Source organism: Scyliorhinus canicula, chromosome 4, assembly GCF_902713615.1.
Source record: "Scyliorhinus canicula chromosome 4, sScyCan1.1, whole genome shotgun sequence".
Taxonomy (NCBI): Eukaryota; Metazoa; Chordata; class Chondrichthyes; order Carcharhiniformes; family Scyliorhinidae; genus Scyliorhinus; species Scyliorhinus canicula.
In genome coordinates, this window is record NC_052149.1 from 222,659,488 (window position 1) to 222,678,905 (window position 19,418).

Below are 19,418 nucleotides of genomic sequence, written 5' to 3' on the forward strand. Positions count from 1 at the left end.
AGTCTAATTCTGCTCCTATGTCTTGTGTCGAGGTGAGAGGAGGTAACTGTTGCACTGGAAGAATTTGGAGTTGCGTAGGAGAAAGTATTGGAAAGGCTATCTTTACTTAAAATAGACAGTGTACGAGGACTGGAGGAGATGCATCTTGCAGAGGCATTAGTGATTCTCAGTCTTTCTCAGATATGGGGTGGTGACACAGGATTGGAGAATTGTGAATGTTACACACTTGTTCAAAAAGGGGTGCAGTCCGTTTGACCTCATTGTTGGGGAAACTTCTAGGTAAGGACAAAATTAATGGCCATTTAGACCAGTGCAGATAATTAAGGAAAGCCAGCATGGAGTCATTGAGGGAAAGCCATGTTGAACTCGTGTGTTGGAGCTTTTTGAGGAAGTAACAGAGAAGGTTGATGAGGGCAACAGTGTTGATGTAGTGTAAATGGACATCTGATACAATGCCACACAACAGATGTGTGAGCAAAATTCTATCTCGTGGAATAAAAGGGAAAGGGGGCATTTGGATACAGAATTGGCTGAGTGACAGGAAACAGCAGTGATAAATAGTTGCTTTTCAGATTGGAGATAGTTTGTAGTGGAATTCCCAGGTGGCAGTATTGGGACCCTGGCAATTCATCATATATGCTAATGATCCAGACTGTCAGGTTTCGGGCATGATTTCAAAATCTCCAGATGACATGACGTTTGGAAACATTGTCAACTGTGATGAGGGTAGCTTTGAACTTCAAAAGGACTTAGACATGTTGATGGATTGTCCAGACAGGTCTCCATTAAAGATGTGCAAGTTTGGTGGATTGACCATGACAAATTGCCCCTCAGGGTGGGGTTACAAGGCGGGGATTGGGCCTGGGTAGGATGGTCTTTGGAAGTGTCAGTGCAGACTCGATGGGCCGAATGGTCTCTTTCCGCACTGTAGGAATTATATGATTCTAAAGTCCGATGCAGAGAAGTGAGATGTGATTCATTTTGGCAGGAAGAATATGGAAAGACAGTCTTAAAATAAAGGGAAAAATAGGGAAAAGAGGTGTAGGAATAGAGAGACTTTGGTGTATATGAGGGGAAGTTGGGATTGTTTTCCTTGGAGAAAACAGGGAGAGAGGAGAGTTGATTGGGGTATTCAAGATCCTGAGGGGTATTGACAGGATAATTAGTGAGAAACGGCCCCAGTCAAGCGCACCAAGAATTAGAGGGCACAAATTCAAAATAATTGGGAAAAGGAGTAAAAATTATGTGAGGAAAATTGTTTTCACCCAGAGGGTATTTGAAATCGGGAATAAAATTTCTGAGAGGGTGGTGGAGTCCAGTTTGGTTGAGGTATTCAAACGGGAATTGAATTTCTATCTGAAAAGAGAGAGATATGTAAGATTATGGGGGCAAGCAGAGGAGTGGGATTAGCTCTTTCAGAGCGCAAGTGCAGAGTCAGTGGGCTGAATGGCCTCTGCACTAAAGATTCTGTGAATTTGATAAATCTGGTAACTTGTGGGTTGCCTTCTGGTTCATTAATCTTGATTAGGAGAGAAACGTGCAGTACCTCCTTAGTCTGACCTACTTGTCACTTTCACAATACTTATTGCTCTCGGTTAAAACGAATGTGCAACTTGGTACTACCTTTCCAGACCTGCTTGCATCTCAAGAACAGTTTTTTTAAACATAGGAAGTCACCTTTACAATGGACAGGAACTAATTAAATAGTAAGAATAAAAAAGGATATACAGTCCGTTTACTTTCAGTCAAATATTCTCACACAAATGAATCTAACGCTTTATAATTAATCCCAGACCTGCATAATTCAGTTGAAGACTTTAACCTTGTGACTGAATGAGGGGTGACGAAGGCACAACCGAAGTGAATTGTTGTTGGATGATTGGGGTTAAAGATAGGAGTAGGAAAACGCTTTCTTATAAACACAAAATCAGGGTTTAGGAGAGAGATGGCATAGAAATTTATTCTGATAAGAATTGATGTTAAGACTACTTTAGAGAAGAGTCAGCAGGTCTGCCAATAGTGTTGGAGAGAGAAACAGTTAATGTTCCAGCTCTGTTCTGGTGAAAGGACACAGACCTGAAATGTTGGACTGAATTTAATGTCGGTGATGATTGGTGAAGGAATATTGGTTGGAGAAACCAGTGAGAACTCTGGTCTTCCCCAGGATTTAGGGCCCTGAAGTTCGGAATCCCACTTATAAAGAGCTGCTGGACATTCAGAGCCCATTAACTCTTTTTTCCATAAATGCTGCCTCATCTGAATATTTACTCGACTTTTTTCTCTTATTTTAGAATTTCAGCATTCAGTGTTTTGCTTCTTTGGGAAAGATTTTGTTCTACAATGCAGTTGTCTCTTCCCGTTCTATCTCGTAGTTTGAAAATTTTGGGAGGTTTTCTGGGGTGCCAAAAATGCATTTGTTCAGCTTTAATCTTATGGTTGCCATTTGTTGCCAATATTAGATTATACAATTTGAGGAAAAGTACACATGAAGTTGCATAAGTGACGTGTGTGCATGAATGTGTTACACCAATGGATGTTTATTTATTTAGTGAATGCAAAGTCTCTAAGCAGCACGGTAGCATTGTGGGGCAGCACGGTAGCATTGTGGATAGTACAATCGCTTCACAGCTCCAGGGTCCCAGGTTCGATTCCGGCTTGGGTCACTGTCTGTGTGGAGTCTGCACATCCTCCCTGTGTGTGCGTAGGTTTCGTCCGGGTGCTCCGGTTTCCTCCCACAGTCCAAAGATGTGCGGGTTAGGTGGATTGGCCATGATAAATTGCCCTTAGTGTCCAAAATTGCCCTTAGTGTTGGGTGGGGTTATTGAGTTATGGGGATAGGGTGGAGGTGTTGACCTTGGGTAGGGGGTAGGGTGCTCTTTCCAAGAGCTGGTGCAGACTCGATGGGCCGAATGGCCTCCTTCTGCACAGTAAATTCTATGTAAGCCAAGTAGTTTCTTTGGGTCCTGCTGTGTTTGAGTGCAGATAGACTTCTGAGTGTGTGGATTGGGCATTCTTCTATGATGTGGTGCACAGTTTGCTCTCTCCCACAGGCACATTAGGGGGCTGGTGCCAATGTCCCATCTGTGGAGGTTGGCCAAGTAGGGCTGTAGCTGGTCTTTAATCTGTAAAAGGTGGACCAGGTACTTGTTTGTCACGTTCAATGATTCCCAATAATTTTTCCAGGTGGAATTTGTGTTGAAGTCCAGTGTGGGACGGTTTTTCCAGTTTGGCTTCCTTGATGGGAGTCGTACCTTGGGTGGGCTGAATAGATCAGCATGAAGATCGGCAGAATGTTAATGATCCAGACTGTCACGTTTAGGGCATGATTTCAAAATCTCCAGACGACATAACGTTCTGAAACATTGCTAATTTTTTCTAATTTTGTAGGTTGTTGCAAGTCGGTGGATACGTGGAGAAGTGATGTTTGCCAGGACAGGGCACCAAGGGAGTTGTGTTGAGCATAGTGTTCCATTAATGGTACGCATTACCAATGGATATACACTGGTTCTTTGGCAATCAATCTACAGAACTTTTTTCATACGTGTATCATTATTCCTTACTTTCTAATTGATGTTCCATTGATGATGCTGTCCATTTGGTGGGAGATATGATAAAGTGAAAGCAGTGGGGATCGTTGCAGTGGATATCCAAGGGATAGAATTATTCTAGAAACAGATTGTGTAATGATGTACTTTGAGGAAGTTACAGATTCTAATGTCTATGTAGTCGGTCAAATTTCATGATGCCATTCCAACTGGGTTGTAATGTGAGTTGTCTTGAGAGGCAGATGACGAGCAAAGTTTTGAAGTTGTACTCTTAAGGGGTTAACTGCTGAGATGTAATCCTTTATTTTCACCTTTTATCCGTAAGTTGGCATGGGATAAGCACTAGATGCAGTGAGATTTTTCTGAACTGCTAACTGCAAGAAACATCTTTATTTTTTTTACTGCTTATTGCTATTTTAGGTTCCCTTGTATGATGAAGATCAAGATGGCAGAAAATCTTTATTAAAGAAAAGTCATAGTCCTTTTAAACCTGTTTTGGGACCTATTGATCCAAGGTATGTGCTTCAACCCAAATTATTACCTGAAAATATCAGAATTAAGTGTGCTTTCAATTGGGTTCAATCTAATTGAATCCGTACAGTGGCGAAGGAGGCTACTCGGCCCATCGAGTCTGCACTGGCCCACTCCCCTGCCCTTTCTTCGTAATCCCACTTAACCTGCACATCTTTGGACACTAAGGGTCAGTTTATCATGGCCAATCCACTTTTGGAATGAGGAAGGAAACCGGAGCACCCAGAGGAAACACACGCAGACACAGGGAGAACACGCAGACCCACGTCACCAGTCAAGTACTTTTCTCGTTTTTGGATACAGAGGGAGTGCACAAATACACAAGAATATAGTATTAATGTTTGTTTTGGCGAATGCAGTAAACTCACGACTGTGTCCCCTTTTGACTTGCTTTCCACAAGGTAATGGGGTGCTGCAAGCTATACCCAGCAGAGAAGTATTGCTTGCAAATTCTGTTGCATTGTTCTTCATGAATTATGGATATTTGTTAGTTTTAATATATTGCTCCACAATGTACTTATTCAGCATGATAAATAAATAATGATTATCAGACCATTTTAGTTTCGGAGAGTTTTTTTAGTAATGTTATAATATAAAATGGATTAAGACATTAAGGAGATGAAATTTTTGTTATAATGAAAAATGGAAGGATGCCTGTTTTATTTCTTCCCCCCCCCCCCCCCCCCCACCCCAAAAAAACTAATGCCCAACAAATGAAATTGCAGCATCACCGTTTCCACACTTTGATAGCTTTCCTTAGTGGATTGTAATTACAAGGGAAGCAGGCAATTTTGATTGAGAGATTTTGCATTCAAAATAATTCTTTACTTGGCACATTTCAAGAATGATATTGCCAAGTAATATTCTGAATGCTCATGCATCCTGTAATGTTCGGTTGAAATATTTTGTCAGTGAGCCACAAAACCTATCTTGTGTTTGAAGAAAATTATTTCCTGAATGTGTCATGATTTATCAAACGGTCACCTTCATATTCGTTTTAAAGCTCTACTGCGATTTGATTCACTAAGGTACTGGTCCGAGCTTAGTTCAAGTGAAGACCATCCCGATGGAACAGCTTGCTCTTTCCTCAGTATGGTGCCGGTGATCTGTAAACTGGAACCCCTTTCCTCCAACACTGCTCTTTCAGCCATTTATTTAACGCTGAAATATTATTGACGCCTATGCTAATTTGTAAGTGGCTCAAATGACAATCCAGAGATTGATTCTGCTGTGTTTTACTTTTTGGTCCGACCTCCCCAATCTCTATCAGCTGAATCTAATTTCTGTGTGTCATTTACTTCAACTGAACTGAAGTGTGATTGGATTAAAAAAAACATTTTAATCTGAAAGGCCATAATTTTATTGCGAGTACTAGTATGATCCATTCTTTCAATTTATTAGAACTCGTGATGATAAGAAACGTGAAGAACGACGACGCAGGGACTTTGAGAGATATCCTCATCCCAGAGACCTTTATCGAGAGCGATATGACCGTCGTCGGGGCAGAAGTTACAGCCAGAGTCCAACAAAGAACGCAAGTCGAAGTCGCAGTCGTAGTCGAGACAGGACTCGAGATCTTGGGCGCAGCAACAGCACGAGCAGAGGTAATTTTAATATGCTAGTGAATATGCTTTTTTGGGGTGGTGGGGTGAAGGATGATGTTGTGGTGAGTAATCTATTTACTATCAGCATTGATGCATAATCATGAATGGTCTGCTGCTTGCTATGCTACCATCCTTTCAGTGCAGGACATCTCTTTATCCATTTATGAACAACAAGTTGCATTTATTCATCTCCTTTTTATACAGGAAGTGTCCCAAGATGCTCTAAATGAGTTTAATCATGCAATATTTGATATTGAGCCAGATTGGGGATATTGGAATGGATAATCAAAAAGATGGTTGAAGGTGTATAGACCCTAAGCTTTGGAATTTGTTCCTTAAACCTGAGCTCATCCACCTTTTTTTTGTGCAAAGAACTGAAGAAACTCCCCAGCTGGTGATCCAAAAAAAGGAAGGACAGACCTAATGATGCAGTATGACAGGATTGGACGTCATCAGTCATTAAACTTTTTATTTGTCTTTTGGTTCTGGTAAAGGGAAAACGTCTTGTTATTTTAAAACTTATGTGGGAGTATCTTACACTGGAAAATTTGCAATTGCTCATCAAGGATAAACTGGTGGACTAAATTTGTAGTTCATTTTGTAATTGCATTACAAAAGGCAAATTATGCCAGACCAATTTAATAGAATTTTGAGTTAAAATAATGTAGCATGGGTAGCAATATGGATTTAATTTACTTGGACTTATGTAAAAAAAAAAGAGAAATTACCTTTGAAATGGAAGTCCAGTTGGAAAATATAATGGCTAGTGTAAATTTTTCCTGATTAACATGAAATGGAGGTCTATTAAATAACTAGTGTTCTGGCTGGAGGGCAGAATGTTTGTGGACTGGAGAAGGTCACAGAGGTAGTTGAGGAGTGAATCCATTGAGAGATTTAGAAATGAGGTTCAAATACTCAAATAATATTCTTAATATGTAGAAGATGGGAACAAGCTTTATAGCTATGTGAAGCATGTGTAGGTAATTTGAAGATGCAATTTGATGTAGATAATTGTTTGTTTCAGATCACCTGTCAGCCACACAATTCTAAACAGTTTGGAAAGAAACTGCTAATCTGCCTATAAACGTATCTTTAACTGAACTGTAGTGAGAGCAGATGCTTGACTTCGGCTCACATTCCAATCTATAACTCAACTAAACTGCTTTTCTGCAAAATGCCTGGTACCGTAGCTGCTCCCATTAATTACATCAACTTAGCAAGCTGAAACACAACGTATCTGATTAACTCCACAGGGAACCTCCTTAATCCAAACAAAACTCCATTAGCCTCTGGCTCCCAAAGCCTTTCAGACCAACTGCAGCAGTCATACACACACAAACCCACTAACCCAGGCTTTTAATGCTTACTGCACAGAATACCTATAATGCAATATATCTGAAATTCTTACCTTCATCACACTGTATCCTGAGACTTTGACTCCTTGTTCTGGACACCCCAGCAAGGGGAAACATCATCCCTGCATCCAGTCTGTCCAGCCATGTCAGAATTTTATACCTTTGAATGAGATCCATCTCATTCTTTGAAATTCCAGGGAATACAGACCTAGTCCAACTAATCTCTCCTCATAACGCACTCCTGCCATTCCAAGGATTAGTCTGGTGAACCTTCACTGCATTCCCTCCATGGCAAATGTACCCTTTCTTGGGTAAGGAGACCCAAACTGTATACAATACTTCAGGTGTGCTCTCACCAAGGGACATGGTGCTCCTGTAGTCCAGTTGTTTGAAGGCCATCATGCCATTTAATTCCTTAATTGCTTGCTGCACTTGCATGCTTGCTTCCAATGAATGGTGTACAAGGTCACACAGGTCCCTTTGTATGTCAACATTTCCCAATCTATCACTATTTAAGTCATACTCTGCCATTTTGTTTTTCCTTCCTAAGTAGTTAACTTCATATTTACCAACGTTATGCTGCATCTGCCAAATATTTATGCACTCGGTCAACTTGTCTAAATCACCTTGAAGTCTCATAAAATCCTCCTCACCACGCACATTACCACCAGTTTTTGTGTCGTCATCAAAATTGGAAATATTACATTTGGTACCATCATCCAAATCATTGGTGAACCTCTTTAGATTGGAGTCATACCTGGTGCAAAGGAAGGTGGGTATGGTTTTAGGAGGTCAATCATCTCAGTTGCAGGAGATCACCGCTAGAGTTCCTCGGGGTTGTGTCCTAGGCCCAGCCATCTTCAGCTGCTTCATCATCACCTTTATTCCATCATAAGATCAGTAGTGGGCATTGCATGATGTTCAGCACCATTCCCAACTCCTCAGATAGTGAAGCAGTCCGTGTCCAAATGCAGTGAGATCTGAACAGCTTGGACTGACTCATGACAACATTTGTGCTTCACCAATGCCAGGCAATGATCATCTCCAAAGTGAGAGAATTTAACCATTACTCCTTGGCATTGCCATCACTGAATCCCCCACTATCAATATCCTGCATGGAATTTCCATTGACCAGAACCCTAACTGGACAAGACATATAAATACTCTGGCTACAAGAGCAGATCAGAGGCAAGGAATCCTGCGGCGGATACATCATCTACTGATTCCTGAATCCCCACACACACACATCCAGAAAGCATAAGTCAGATGTATGATTTTATAGAATCCCTGCAGTGCAGAAGGAGGCCATTAGGTCCCTTGATTCTGCACTGAACCACTGAAAGCACTCTACCTAGGCCTACTCCCCACCCTATCCCTGTAACCCCATGCATTGATCATGGTCAAGCCACCTAACCTGCACATTAGTGGAAGTCCATAGACTTTGCTGACTGTGTTCTATTCATTCTCCCAGACCAAATTAAACATCAATTGTCAAATTACTTTTTAGAAAGGTTCCTTTTTCATCCCCTCAAATGACAAATGTAAAATCAGAAGATAAAACTCCAAATTAAGCTTGGATATTAAATGCCTTCAAGCTGTGAAATCATTTTATTCACTGAACTGTGAAATATATTGCTAAGCAAAACCCATTATCACTAATCTATCTCCTATCACAAGCTGTAAAGTGAAATATTCCATGCAAGTTTTCCTTTTCATAGATGTACTGGCCCATACCCCCATATCCATGGCAATTTATATAGAAAGGCATTACACATCACACATATGCTTCAGTAGCTTTTCAGGGCAGAGTATATTTGTGTCGACACCTGGGGCAGAATGGAATAACCCCACCCGCCCCTAGGTGCAGATTGGGTGTTTGGGGAGGGGGTGCGATGCATAAAATGAGGTGGGAATTCTGGTTGTGGATCTTTTATTTTTTTCTTCCAGCCCCCTCCCCTCCCCCGAATTAAAACAGAGTGGGAAGGCTCAAGAGTGACCTTCCCACCTGTAGACCAGTTCTGATGGTGACCAGTTAAAGGGTCCCACCCTGCCACTTCTGGTATTCAACCAGCAGCAGGCAGGGGCAACGGGAAATACTCTCCACTTGCCTGAATGAGTGCAGTTCCAGCAACACTGAAGACACTCAACACTATTAAGGTGCTTGCCACCCCTTCGAAATGGTTCACATCCTCCACCAGCGATGCTCAGCAGCCGTGTACCCCCCCCCCCCCCCCCCCCCCCCCCCCCCCCCCCCCCCCCCCCCCCCCCCCCCAAATCAGCACTGTGGGTGTACCGACACCACATGGACTGCAGCAGGTTAAGAAGGCAGCTCATCACCAGCTTCTTAAGGGCAATTTTCTGGTGCGGCCGTATTTGGAGTATTGCGTGCAGTTCTGGTCGTCGCATTATAGGAAGGATGTGGAAGCATTGGAAAGGGTGCAGAGGAGATTTACCAGGATGTTGCCTGGTCTGGAGGGAAGATCTTATGATGAAAGGCTGAGGGACTAGAGGCTGTTTTTGTTAGAAGGTTAAGAGGTGACTTATTTGAGGCATACAAGATGATCAGAGGACTAGATAGGGTGGACAGTGAGAGCCTTTTTCCTCGGATGGTTATGTCTAGCACGAGGGGGACATAACTTTAAATTGAGGGGAGATAGATATAGGACAGATGTCAGAGGTAGGTTCTTTACTCACAGAGTAGTAAGGGCGTGGAATGCCCTGCCTGCAACAGTAGTGGACTCGCCAACACTAAGGGCATTCAAATGGTCATTGGATAGACATATGGATAATAAGGGAATAGTGTAGATGGGCTTTAGAGGGGTTTCACAGGTCGGCACAACATCGAGGGCCGAAGGGCCTGTACTGTGCTGTAATGTTCTATGTTCTAATTAGGGATGGTTGATTAATGCCAGTGATGCCCACATACCATGGACCAATATTTAAAAAACTTCACTTTTCAGAAATACATCATTGACTGTGAAGTAATGCAAAGCCTTGTGTGAATTATTTCAATATTTTACAGCTATTGTATTTAGAATTTGGAGCTCTTGCATTCGGCAATTTACTGAAGTTAAACTCTGTTCATTTGCTGCTTCAGATTTCAAATATCTTAAATTCAATTCCAAAGGCTTTTCTGGTGCAATTGAAAGCCACAATCTCAGGATTGCTAGTTTAGTACCATAACCACTACATTGTGTACTCCGGTTAAGTATGTTCTAAGTGGCATTATCCTGTTACTCCCTGCAGAGGTATACTGTGTGGTATGTGCAAGACCACTGATTGTGCAAGCCTTTAGAAAGGAAATCCAGACTGCTTCATATCTTCTGAGGTCTGGATGGAATCCTTACCTGAAGCACTTCGAGATTTAAAAAATATTTTTCTTAAATCTCAATAGGGTGCTCGTGTAGGCACCTGGAGTACAGTGATTAATCCTTTTATCTGTAAGCTGTGCGGGTTTTTATTTTCTGCACAGTATTAAACCTGCTTGCCTACCTTTTGAATGAAGGACAGGTTATATAAGATATGACAACCAAGAAATATTGTTTTCTAAAAATAAACACTTTTTAAAATACATTTTGTGCTGTGCAGTGTTGTTCATGCTAAATACAATTGGAGAAGAGTAGGATTTGTCCTCTGACACCTGTTGTTATTTTCCCCGTTCAAATTCAGGCTGATGATTGATTCCATCAGTTATTGGAGTTAGAACTAGTTTCGGAATTTTCTATTGCTGGGCACATAATTTGAAGCCTCAAGATTAAGCGTGAGCTGACACTGAGCCAAGGCCTGCCTTTGGACAGAACACTCCTGGAATTGAAATATCCCCCTTGGATGATACTGGTAGCAAAACAGTTTTGCAAATTGGTCTAAATTTTGGGAAGGGACCAGTTATGTCTTGATCTTAACACATATATCGAATTGGAAAAAATTCCATTGTTGCATTAGTAAATTAGCAGACTGTGAATTGTGACTTGTAATGCTGCTAAGAAAGCTATATCACAATGTTTATGAAGAGATTCTTTTCAATTTCATTTTTAGGGACTGCATGTGAACAGCATAGTCCCTCTGGATTCAAGATCATGTCCCTTGCTGTTACTTGAATATATCAGCTGTACTTGCAATAGTTTCATCATTTCTCAACCAGGGCATCAGGTGGCAAACCTCATTTAGAAAGTGTCTGTTTTTGTGAAGGGGTGGAGAAACTAGCAACTGACTAAGATCAAGTTCAGCTCCTTTTGTACATCAAGAAAGTCATGTTTTCTGCATTTATGAATGTTGGTGGGAATTCTTAGTTTGGAGCCAGATTGAAGGAATAAAGTAAATGAAAAGGTTTAAAAAAAAAAAAAAAAATTAGACTGGTTGTCTCTGGACTGTTCATGGTTATGAACAGCTAATATAAAGTTAACTTATGAGACTATGACTGGAAGTAAAGGGCACAGTTTTAGTGTTTCCCTCTAAAATATTTTTAAGTCAAAATTTAACTCTATTTTGAAGTTTGCTATGTTTTTCATAGAAGTTCATAGAATTTACAGTGCTGAAGGAGGGCATTCGGCCCATTGAGTCTGCACCGGCCCTTGGAAAGAGCGCCCTACCCAAGCCCACCCCTCCACCCTATCCCCGTAACTCCACTTACCCTTTTTGGACACTAAGGGCAATTTAACCAATCCACCTGATCCGCACACCTTTGGACTGTGGGAGGAAAGCCACGCAGACACGGGGAGAACATGCAGACTCCGTACAGACAGTGACCCAAGCCAGGAATCAAACCTGTGACCCTGGAGCTGTGAAGCAACTGTGCTAACCACTATGCTACTGTGTTGCCCTGTGCTGTTTGTATAGTAGAGGCCGGTGTTGAATCACTGCTGTATTGCAAACACTGGTTCAAAGACCTAATGTTTTTCTCCGGCGATCACTCGCTAATGTGTTATATTGTCCATCTAAGAAATTCCGTGTCACTGGTCATATGTTCTGTGGGTCCTCACATGGTGGATGTGTCTGATTACAGAGTCTCATCTTCGGCCACATACTTGGCAGGTGTTTCTGGGAGGTGGGATTGGTCCTTGGACTCGATCATTGATATTCTTTTCTCGGGCTCCGTTTCCGGATCTCCTCTTGCCATGGGTGTTCTCAAGGAATTGTGTCCCTTCAATGAGGAGTTTCCTCCAAGTCGGTCGTCTCTGAGCAAGTGACTTCCAGGCACTGACGTCTGTGTTGCATTTCTTGAAAGTAAGCCTTCAGGGTGTCTTTGAAGCACTCCCATTGCCTCCTCTTGTTCAGAAGCCTTCCTTGAGGTGGGCGAAGAAAATTTGCTTTGGCAATTGGGGCTCTGACATCCTAAGCACGTGCTGGCCCTTCGAGGACTTTGATGTTAGTATGCATGTCCTCCCATCCGCACTGGCTTTCCAGCAGGATTTCTTCAGAAATTGGGAGAAGGTGGCATGCGAGGATTCGGATGATGATCTTCCCGGCGATGGAGAGTTAGGAAATTCCTTGGTAGCTCCCACAGTGTGCTTTGTTGTCTTTTTTGAAGATAGTAGCAATGACTGCATCCCTGAAGTGGAGATGCCGGCGTTGGACTGGGGTGAGCACAGTAAGAAGTCGTACAACACCAAGTTAAAGTCCAACATGTTTGTTTCAAACACTAGCTTTCGGAGCACTGCCCCTTCCTCAGGTGAATGGACTGTGGGAGGAAACTTCCTTTTCCTCATTCACCTGAGGAAGGAACAACTGATGGAGACAACGGATGATCTCTTCTCCAAGTTAGACAATCCTCCATGGAATCCCATCCACTCCTGCAGCTTTTCCATTCTTCATATGTTTGATAGCCGCTTCGACTTCATCCACACTTGGTGGGAGTCCAAGATTATCTTTGGGGAGTTGGGGGATTTCCAAGTGCACAAATTATACATGAGAACATCCCGATTTAGAGTTCTTTGAATTGTTCTCACCATCGAAGGCTGATAGGTTCTCTGTCTCTAGTTTCATCCTTACTCTGTACCGCTTTGAGGCTGAGGGTGTTGGGTCCATATATTGCCTTATATTGACACTTAAGAAGCTAAACGTGTCACGCTTGTCAGTGAGGAGTTGCAGCTCTTGGCTTTCACAGTCCACCATTGCTTCTTGATTTCCCTCGTTCTTGTTTGCACCTCTGCCATTGTCCTTTGATTAGTTCTTTTTGTCTTGCTGGTGATGTCAGTTTGCCAGGCGCGGAGAGCTTTTCCTTTTTTTTTTTTGTTTTTTTTGTTGATGTGATCTTAGATGGTGTGGTATTGTGGCACCCTGGGCTAGTGTGTGGTCAATTCCAGCTCGACAGGCCCCAGAGTCAGAGCATAAATGAATTAACCAATAATTTGTATGTTTTCCTGAGATCTTTGACCTTCAACTGCTCCAATGACGTACAGGCCCCAGATTTGTTAGTAAAGCATTAAAAAACTTTGAGAGAAGAGTTAAACATGTAATGGAAATAAAAGAACAATGGTCTGCCTCTCTAACTATCCCCCCAAAGCCCCTCCCATCCTCCTCCCAGACAGACACACGGTGGGTGGGTAGGAAAGGTTAAAAAGTAACACTGAGTAAAAGGGTGGAGTTGAATCTTTGCAGTCTTTGTAGTCAACGATCTTGAAATCATCGGTTGGTGTGGATCTTTTAGAATCTGCCTTCAACTGGACCTTGTGGCTGCAGCAATTCCTCCGGAGAGTCACCTTCACTTGTACAGGCCTCCACCAGATTGACGCTCACTGAGATGGTATTAGAATTCTCTACATGAGAGTTTAAAAGAGGGGTTTTTGTCGACTTTGCCCCGACTTTCTGCAGATCAAGATTAACTGGAGTGAAGAGAAAGTAAAGAGGCCCTTTCTTCCAGACCTCTAGGGAGCTCAGGGGAGAGCTATCAGCATTGTGCCTTCCCCAGCCTTTCATACAGAGGTTAGGCTTTCACCAACCTGGATAAGAGACTGCTTGCAGCCTTTTGATCTTCATGGGCCTGGCTGGGTGGAATGCTTGCATTATTTAAACAAGAAGTTAAACCTTCACAGGCCTAGCTGAAAAGTGTTTAAAAATCGCCAACCTCAGTTGAGAGAACCTGTTCTTCCTAGGGTGTAAGCAGTCCTGAAACTCAACACTGGAATTAAAAAGGACACCAGGACCAGACAAGGATTTAAAAGAGGTTCCTTAAAGTGGTCGTTCTAGTCAAACCAGTTTTGTTGTTCGCTGGTTTTGCCTAGCATTAAAACATAGCTTACCGTGGATTCTAGTGGCTTGGCTGACGTTTTGCTCGAGATACTAAGCAAATGTAAAAGAGCATTCAAAAACAATGCAAAAGCAATTGTTGGCATATTGTTTTTAACAGGACATGCAAGATCCGATTTGTAAGATTAATGAAGTGTGCAAGAAATAATTGAGCTGTACAAATTTTAAGGAAGGTGATTTTATTTGCCAATGCAAAACTCAAGTGAGCTGCTTTTTGTTGGAAGGTGGTTGTGTAGGGCTTGTTGTCAGTATATTGCAAGATTAAAAAATTGGTCTGTCCCACAAACATTACATTCCCATAAATGCTGGACTGAAGAACAAAATTGACCTGGGCATAAAATATTCTGTTTTCAGCTTTTTGTAGGACTATGAACATAATTTTAGGGGTGCAATTTGATTCGTGAGTGCTGATTTTATAAAATTTGATAACCATGCATAATTATTATTTTGAAAAATACAGCCTGTTTGAAGAAAGAATTTGGTTCAATAACATTTATTGTTTTTTAAATACACAGAGCAACAACAAAAAGACAGATCAAAGTTTGAATTGGAAAGAAACGAGGGTTCAGAGAACATGTATGTTCCTAGTTGCACGTCTGCGAACAGTTCAACTGAACAATATTTCTCTGGAGGACATGCTGCTTCTAGTGCAGTAACTGTGGTAGCTCCTGCCCACCACCCTGACAACACGACTGAGAGCTGGTCTAATTTCTATAATAACCACACAGGCACAAACTCCTTTGGTAGAAATTCAGCCCCAAAGCACCGATGCAGAGACTATGATGGTAAGAAATGTGTCCAGCTTTCACCTTTTTGTTCTCTTGAATATGTTTGAGTCAAAATTTCATTCCTCCAACTGCATTTTGACACTTGATGGTGACTATAGTCAAGATGGCCTGCACTGAAATTCAGAACAATATAGCAAACTCTAGTTTAATGTCCATAATGTAAGAGCCATGCAAATGAAGTTCAGTGATAATTCCAGTTGAAATTTGGCTATAAATTTAAAGCTCTGTTGAAAGGAAGGCTGAGAATATATCTAAAGTTATCAAAAGCTTTGATATACTGAATATAGAGAGAATGTTTCCTCTTGTGGAAAGAGCATAACGAGAGGCTAATAATGTAAGATAGAAACCAAGAAATCAAATTGAGAATTCAGAAGACACTTTCCCCAAGAGAGATGGGAATATGGAACTTGCTACTATGGGGTGTGGTTGAAGCGAGTAGTTTATATATGCCCAAGGGGATACTCGGCAAGGTTATGAGGGAGAAAGGAAAAGAGGGTTAAGATAATATATTTATATGAGGAAAGATGGGAGGAGGCTTGGGGGCCGAATGGCCTGTTTCTGTGCTGAATTTCTATGTAATTCTATGTAATAAAATGAATCAAAATCTGTGCTCTTGGTGGCACTTAATGGGTTATCCCTCCCTGCGTCTATGTTCATCAGACTTGCTTTAATCATTTGTGAACATGATGAACTTGTGTCCAAAATAATATATGGTTACCTGGTTGCACATTAAACCGGCAAGATCAGTAATTTGAAGCTGTTACAGGTCTGTAAGAACTGAACACCCAACAAAATCAAATTTTTGGTATAGTGTCCATTGAAAAGAAGTTTGTCAACTATTGGCAGTCGATGACTGAGCACGGTAGCGCAGTGGTTAGCACTGTTGCTTCACTGTCTGTGCGGAGTCTGCGCATTGCGCGTGGGTTTCCTCTGGGTGCTCCGGTTTCCTCCCACTAGTCCTGAAAGACATGCTTGTTAGGTGAATTGGACATTCTGAATTCTCCCTCAGTGAACCCGAACAGGTGCCGGAGTGTGGCGCCGAGGGGATTTTCACAGAAACTTCATTGCAGTGTTAATGTAAGCCTACTTGTAACAATAATAAAGATTATTATTATTATAAATATTATTATGCGTATGTACACGGTGTAGTGAGTACATAATATTACAATATGATTGCTAGATAAATTTACTCCTCCTTTCCCCATACCCCCATATATTAAAATTTGAAGGATCTGAGTGAAAAATATAGCTTGAAGAAAAACCTTGCACTGAAATTTATGTCTTGTTTTCAGAGAAAGGTTTCTGCATGCGTGGTGATCTCTGCCTCTTTGATCATGGCAATGACCCATTAATAGTGGAAGATGTCACTCTTCCTGGAATGATTCCTTTTCCGCCCCCACCTCCAGGCTTACCCCCCCCAGGCCATCAATTGCCTCCACCAGGACATCATTTACCTCCACCCTTACCAGGTCTCCCTCCAAACCTGAGGTTGCCCCCAATACCACCACCTGGGCAGCCTCCTCCTCCTGGCATCCATCCTGTAACTGGTAAGGACACCATTCCTTTTCTCAGTTGACTTAAATATTGGCTTGTATTCAGTGAACCTGGGTTACTTTGTACCGGTTTTTGGCTCTACTTGAATAAAAAGAAATGTTCATTTACTGTTCAGTCTTTTGTACTTGGAAAACTATTTATTTTCACTCTGTGAAATAGCATTGTATTTAAGTCATGGAATCTCTGAGCAGCATAGGACATGTGAATTAAGAAACACACATAGCTCCAGGGTCCCAGGTTCGATTCCGGCTTGGGTCACTGTCTGTGCGGAGTCTGCACATCCTCCCTGTGTGTGTACGTGGGTTTCCTCCGGGTGCTCCGGTTTCCTCCCACAGTCCAAAGATGTGCAGGTTAGGTGGATTGGCCATGATAAATTGCCCTTAGTGTCCAAAATTGCCCTTAGTGTTGGGTGGGGTTACTGGGTTATGGGGATAGGGTGGAGGTATTGACCTTGGGTAGGGTGCTCTTTCCAAGAGCCGGTGCAGACTCGATGGGCCGAATGGCCTCCTTCTGCACTGTAAATTCTATGAAATTCTATGAAACTGCAGTTCTTTGTAAAGTTGCAGCACACTGCGTTTGAGATGCATTTGTGTTTTTAAGTTGAAAAGGTGCACAACAGAGTCATGACAAAGTAATGAACAGAAAACCAGGCTGTCATTGGGAATTAAGCACTATGATGTCTGAATCTGCAATGCATCCCACTTTGGTTTTCTGCTAGAGATTGAAACCTTTATGAATAAGCAGGCTTTATTGGAAAGATCTCTGTTATAGTTATTTTCACATGCTTGGTTGATTGAAGAGCCCTTGTGTAATGCAATCTTAAGTCATTATTACCAGAGTACTAAAATAGACTTAATGATGTGAGAACTGGGATTATTATTTGGAAAAGTATGGTACAAGAACTGAGAATGCTTTTGAAAGGTAGAGTTGATGGTTGACTTAACATTGCATGATGATTAGCCATGTTGTTGTATAGAACTGAAAAAAAACAAATCAGAAAAAATATAAGTTAAGGGAATGCATGGAAGCTTTTTGCCTGAAGAAAGAAGATCTCAAAAACGTTTAGTGAGTTTCTGTAACTCGTGTTCCCAGTAAAACCATTTTTTCAAATATATTTGAAAAATTTGTGAACCTCTACTAATTGGAATAGTAATTTTGAGATTTGCATCTAATGATAAAGATAACCATTGTCTATAAAATGCTAACAACAGTGCTTTGCATTTGATGTCCCAAGAGAAACATTTGTGCTGAAAAAAATCAGCCAGTCTTGCTTGCAGTTTCGTATGACAGGTGCAATCTCCTGGCTTTATAGAATCATCATAGAATTGTAGAGCAGAGAAGGAGACCATTCATCCCATCTAGTGTAAAAGAACCAGGTGCTCTTTTGAACACTATTACAATTAGTCTTACTTTCCCAGCTCTTTCTCCATATTCCTCATTTTTTTTTCTCCAAGTATTTATTAATTTCCTTATGAAAGCTCCCATTGGATCTGTTTCGACCCTCACTGGGCAGTGGATTCAAACTCTTGCCATTCATTACGCAAAAAAAATTTCCTTTTTGTTTCTGGTTCTTTGCTAATCACCTTAAACTTTTGCCTTCTGGTTATTAACTCTTCTGGCTCAGGAAATCATTTTTCTTGATTTATTGTATCTATCCCTTTCATTTTAGAGCTGTTTATCAAATTTCCTTTTAGTCTTTGCTGCTTTCAGAACACTCCTAATTTTTCCAGTCTACCCTTGTCATTACAGTCCTTCATTATTCAAACCAGTCTGGTAAATTTCTTCTTTCCCATCTCCCTAATCTTCATATCCATCCTAAAATGTGGTATCTGTAATTGGATACAATACTCCATCTGAGGCTGAACTTAGGCTTTACATCGTTTAGGATAACCGCCTGGCTTTGATACTCTGCCCCTCGCCTTTAAAATCTCAGAATTCCATATGCTTCACTGTTTTGTTGACTTGTCGTGTCACTTTCAAAGATTTATCCACAAACTCTCCAAGATTTGTTTTTGTCCTTGATCTCCTCCCCATTCTTCTCACCCCTAATTTTAATGCAATTAATTTAATTTGCCATGTGTCCTGTTCACCAACCCATGTTCTCTGAAGTGTATCACTGTCTCCTTCACCATTTACTACCCTTCCAAGTTTTCTGTCACCTGCAAATTTTAAAATTGCACCTTATGTGTACGCTGCTACTGTATTTGAAAAATAGCTGTGGTTCTAGTATTGAACTCTGGCCCCACAAAGATTTTATGCAGGGCCACTTCAGGGCTAGTCCCCTTGCCCCGAGACTCAATTCATGACCCTCGGGTCTTAGCTGGACCTCTGGTGCTCAAACTTGGATCCATTGTCCCCCTGTATTACTTCTCTCCTTTACACTGCTGACTAATCAGGTTGGACGGCAGTTCTCTAAGGCAGGACTTTCTCCCGAGTGAGGTACGGAAGTCCTGCCTGCAGCTTAACATCCATTCGAGCCTGAAAAGGCTGCGGAGTATTCTGACTGTGCCGACTCTTCAAATGTGAGAAGCGAGAGCTCAACTACTTCTTCCCTTCATAATGTTTGATTCAGGGGAGAGGATCAAGTGTCCAGTAAAAGCCAGGCTTTCAAAGATTCATGATTTCTCTCTCAAGAAGTGGAAGATGCTTAAATTAGAATTAAAAGTTGATCTTGCTTCAGTTTCGAATTTTAAAGACGATTTTTGGCCATTTGGATGGCCACTTGTTTTTGAAATGACATGGTTGTGGGAGTGCTGGATAGAAGTAACATTTTCAACACATGACAACTGACGACTT

The 19,418-nt window shown here is 41.6% G+C and overlaps 1 protein-coding gene across 6 annotated transcripts in view; it reads left to right on the forward strand.

The window, feature by feature from the left end:
* The window catches only part of rbm27 (RNA binding motif protein 27), a 160,274-nt gene that overhangs the window by 41,455 nt on the left and 99,401 nt on the right, over positions 1-19,418 (forward strand). For 4 of the 6 annotated variants that reach the window (XR_005460510.1, XM_038796137.1, XM_038796133.1 and 1 more), the window contains exons 4-8: positions 3,388-3,477; positions 3,966-4,060; positions 5,478-5,680; positions 14,796-15,065; positions 16,361-16,615. Coding sequence is in view for 5 of the 6 variants with exons in the window: in XM_038796137.1 (XP_038652065.1) it covers positions 3,388-3,477; positions 3,966-4,060; positions 5,478-5,680; positions 14,796-15,065; positions 16,361-16,615 (913 nt within the window). In the remaining variant the exon portion in view is untranslated. The remainder of the gene's footprint in view (positions 1-3,387; positions 3,478-3,965; positions 4,061-5,477; positions 5,681-14,795; positions 15,066-16,360; positions 16,616-19,418) is intronic. The other 2 variants (XM_038796136.1, XM_038796135.1) reach the window with 2 other exon arrangements.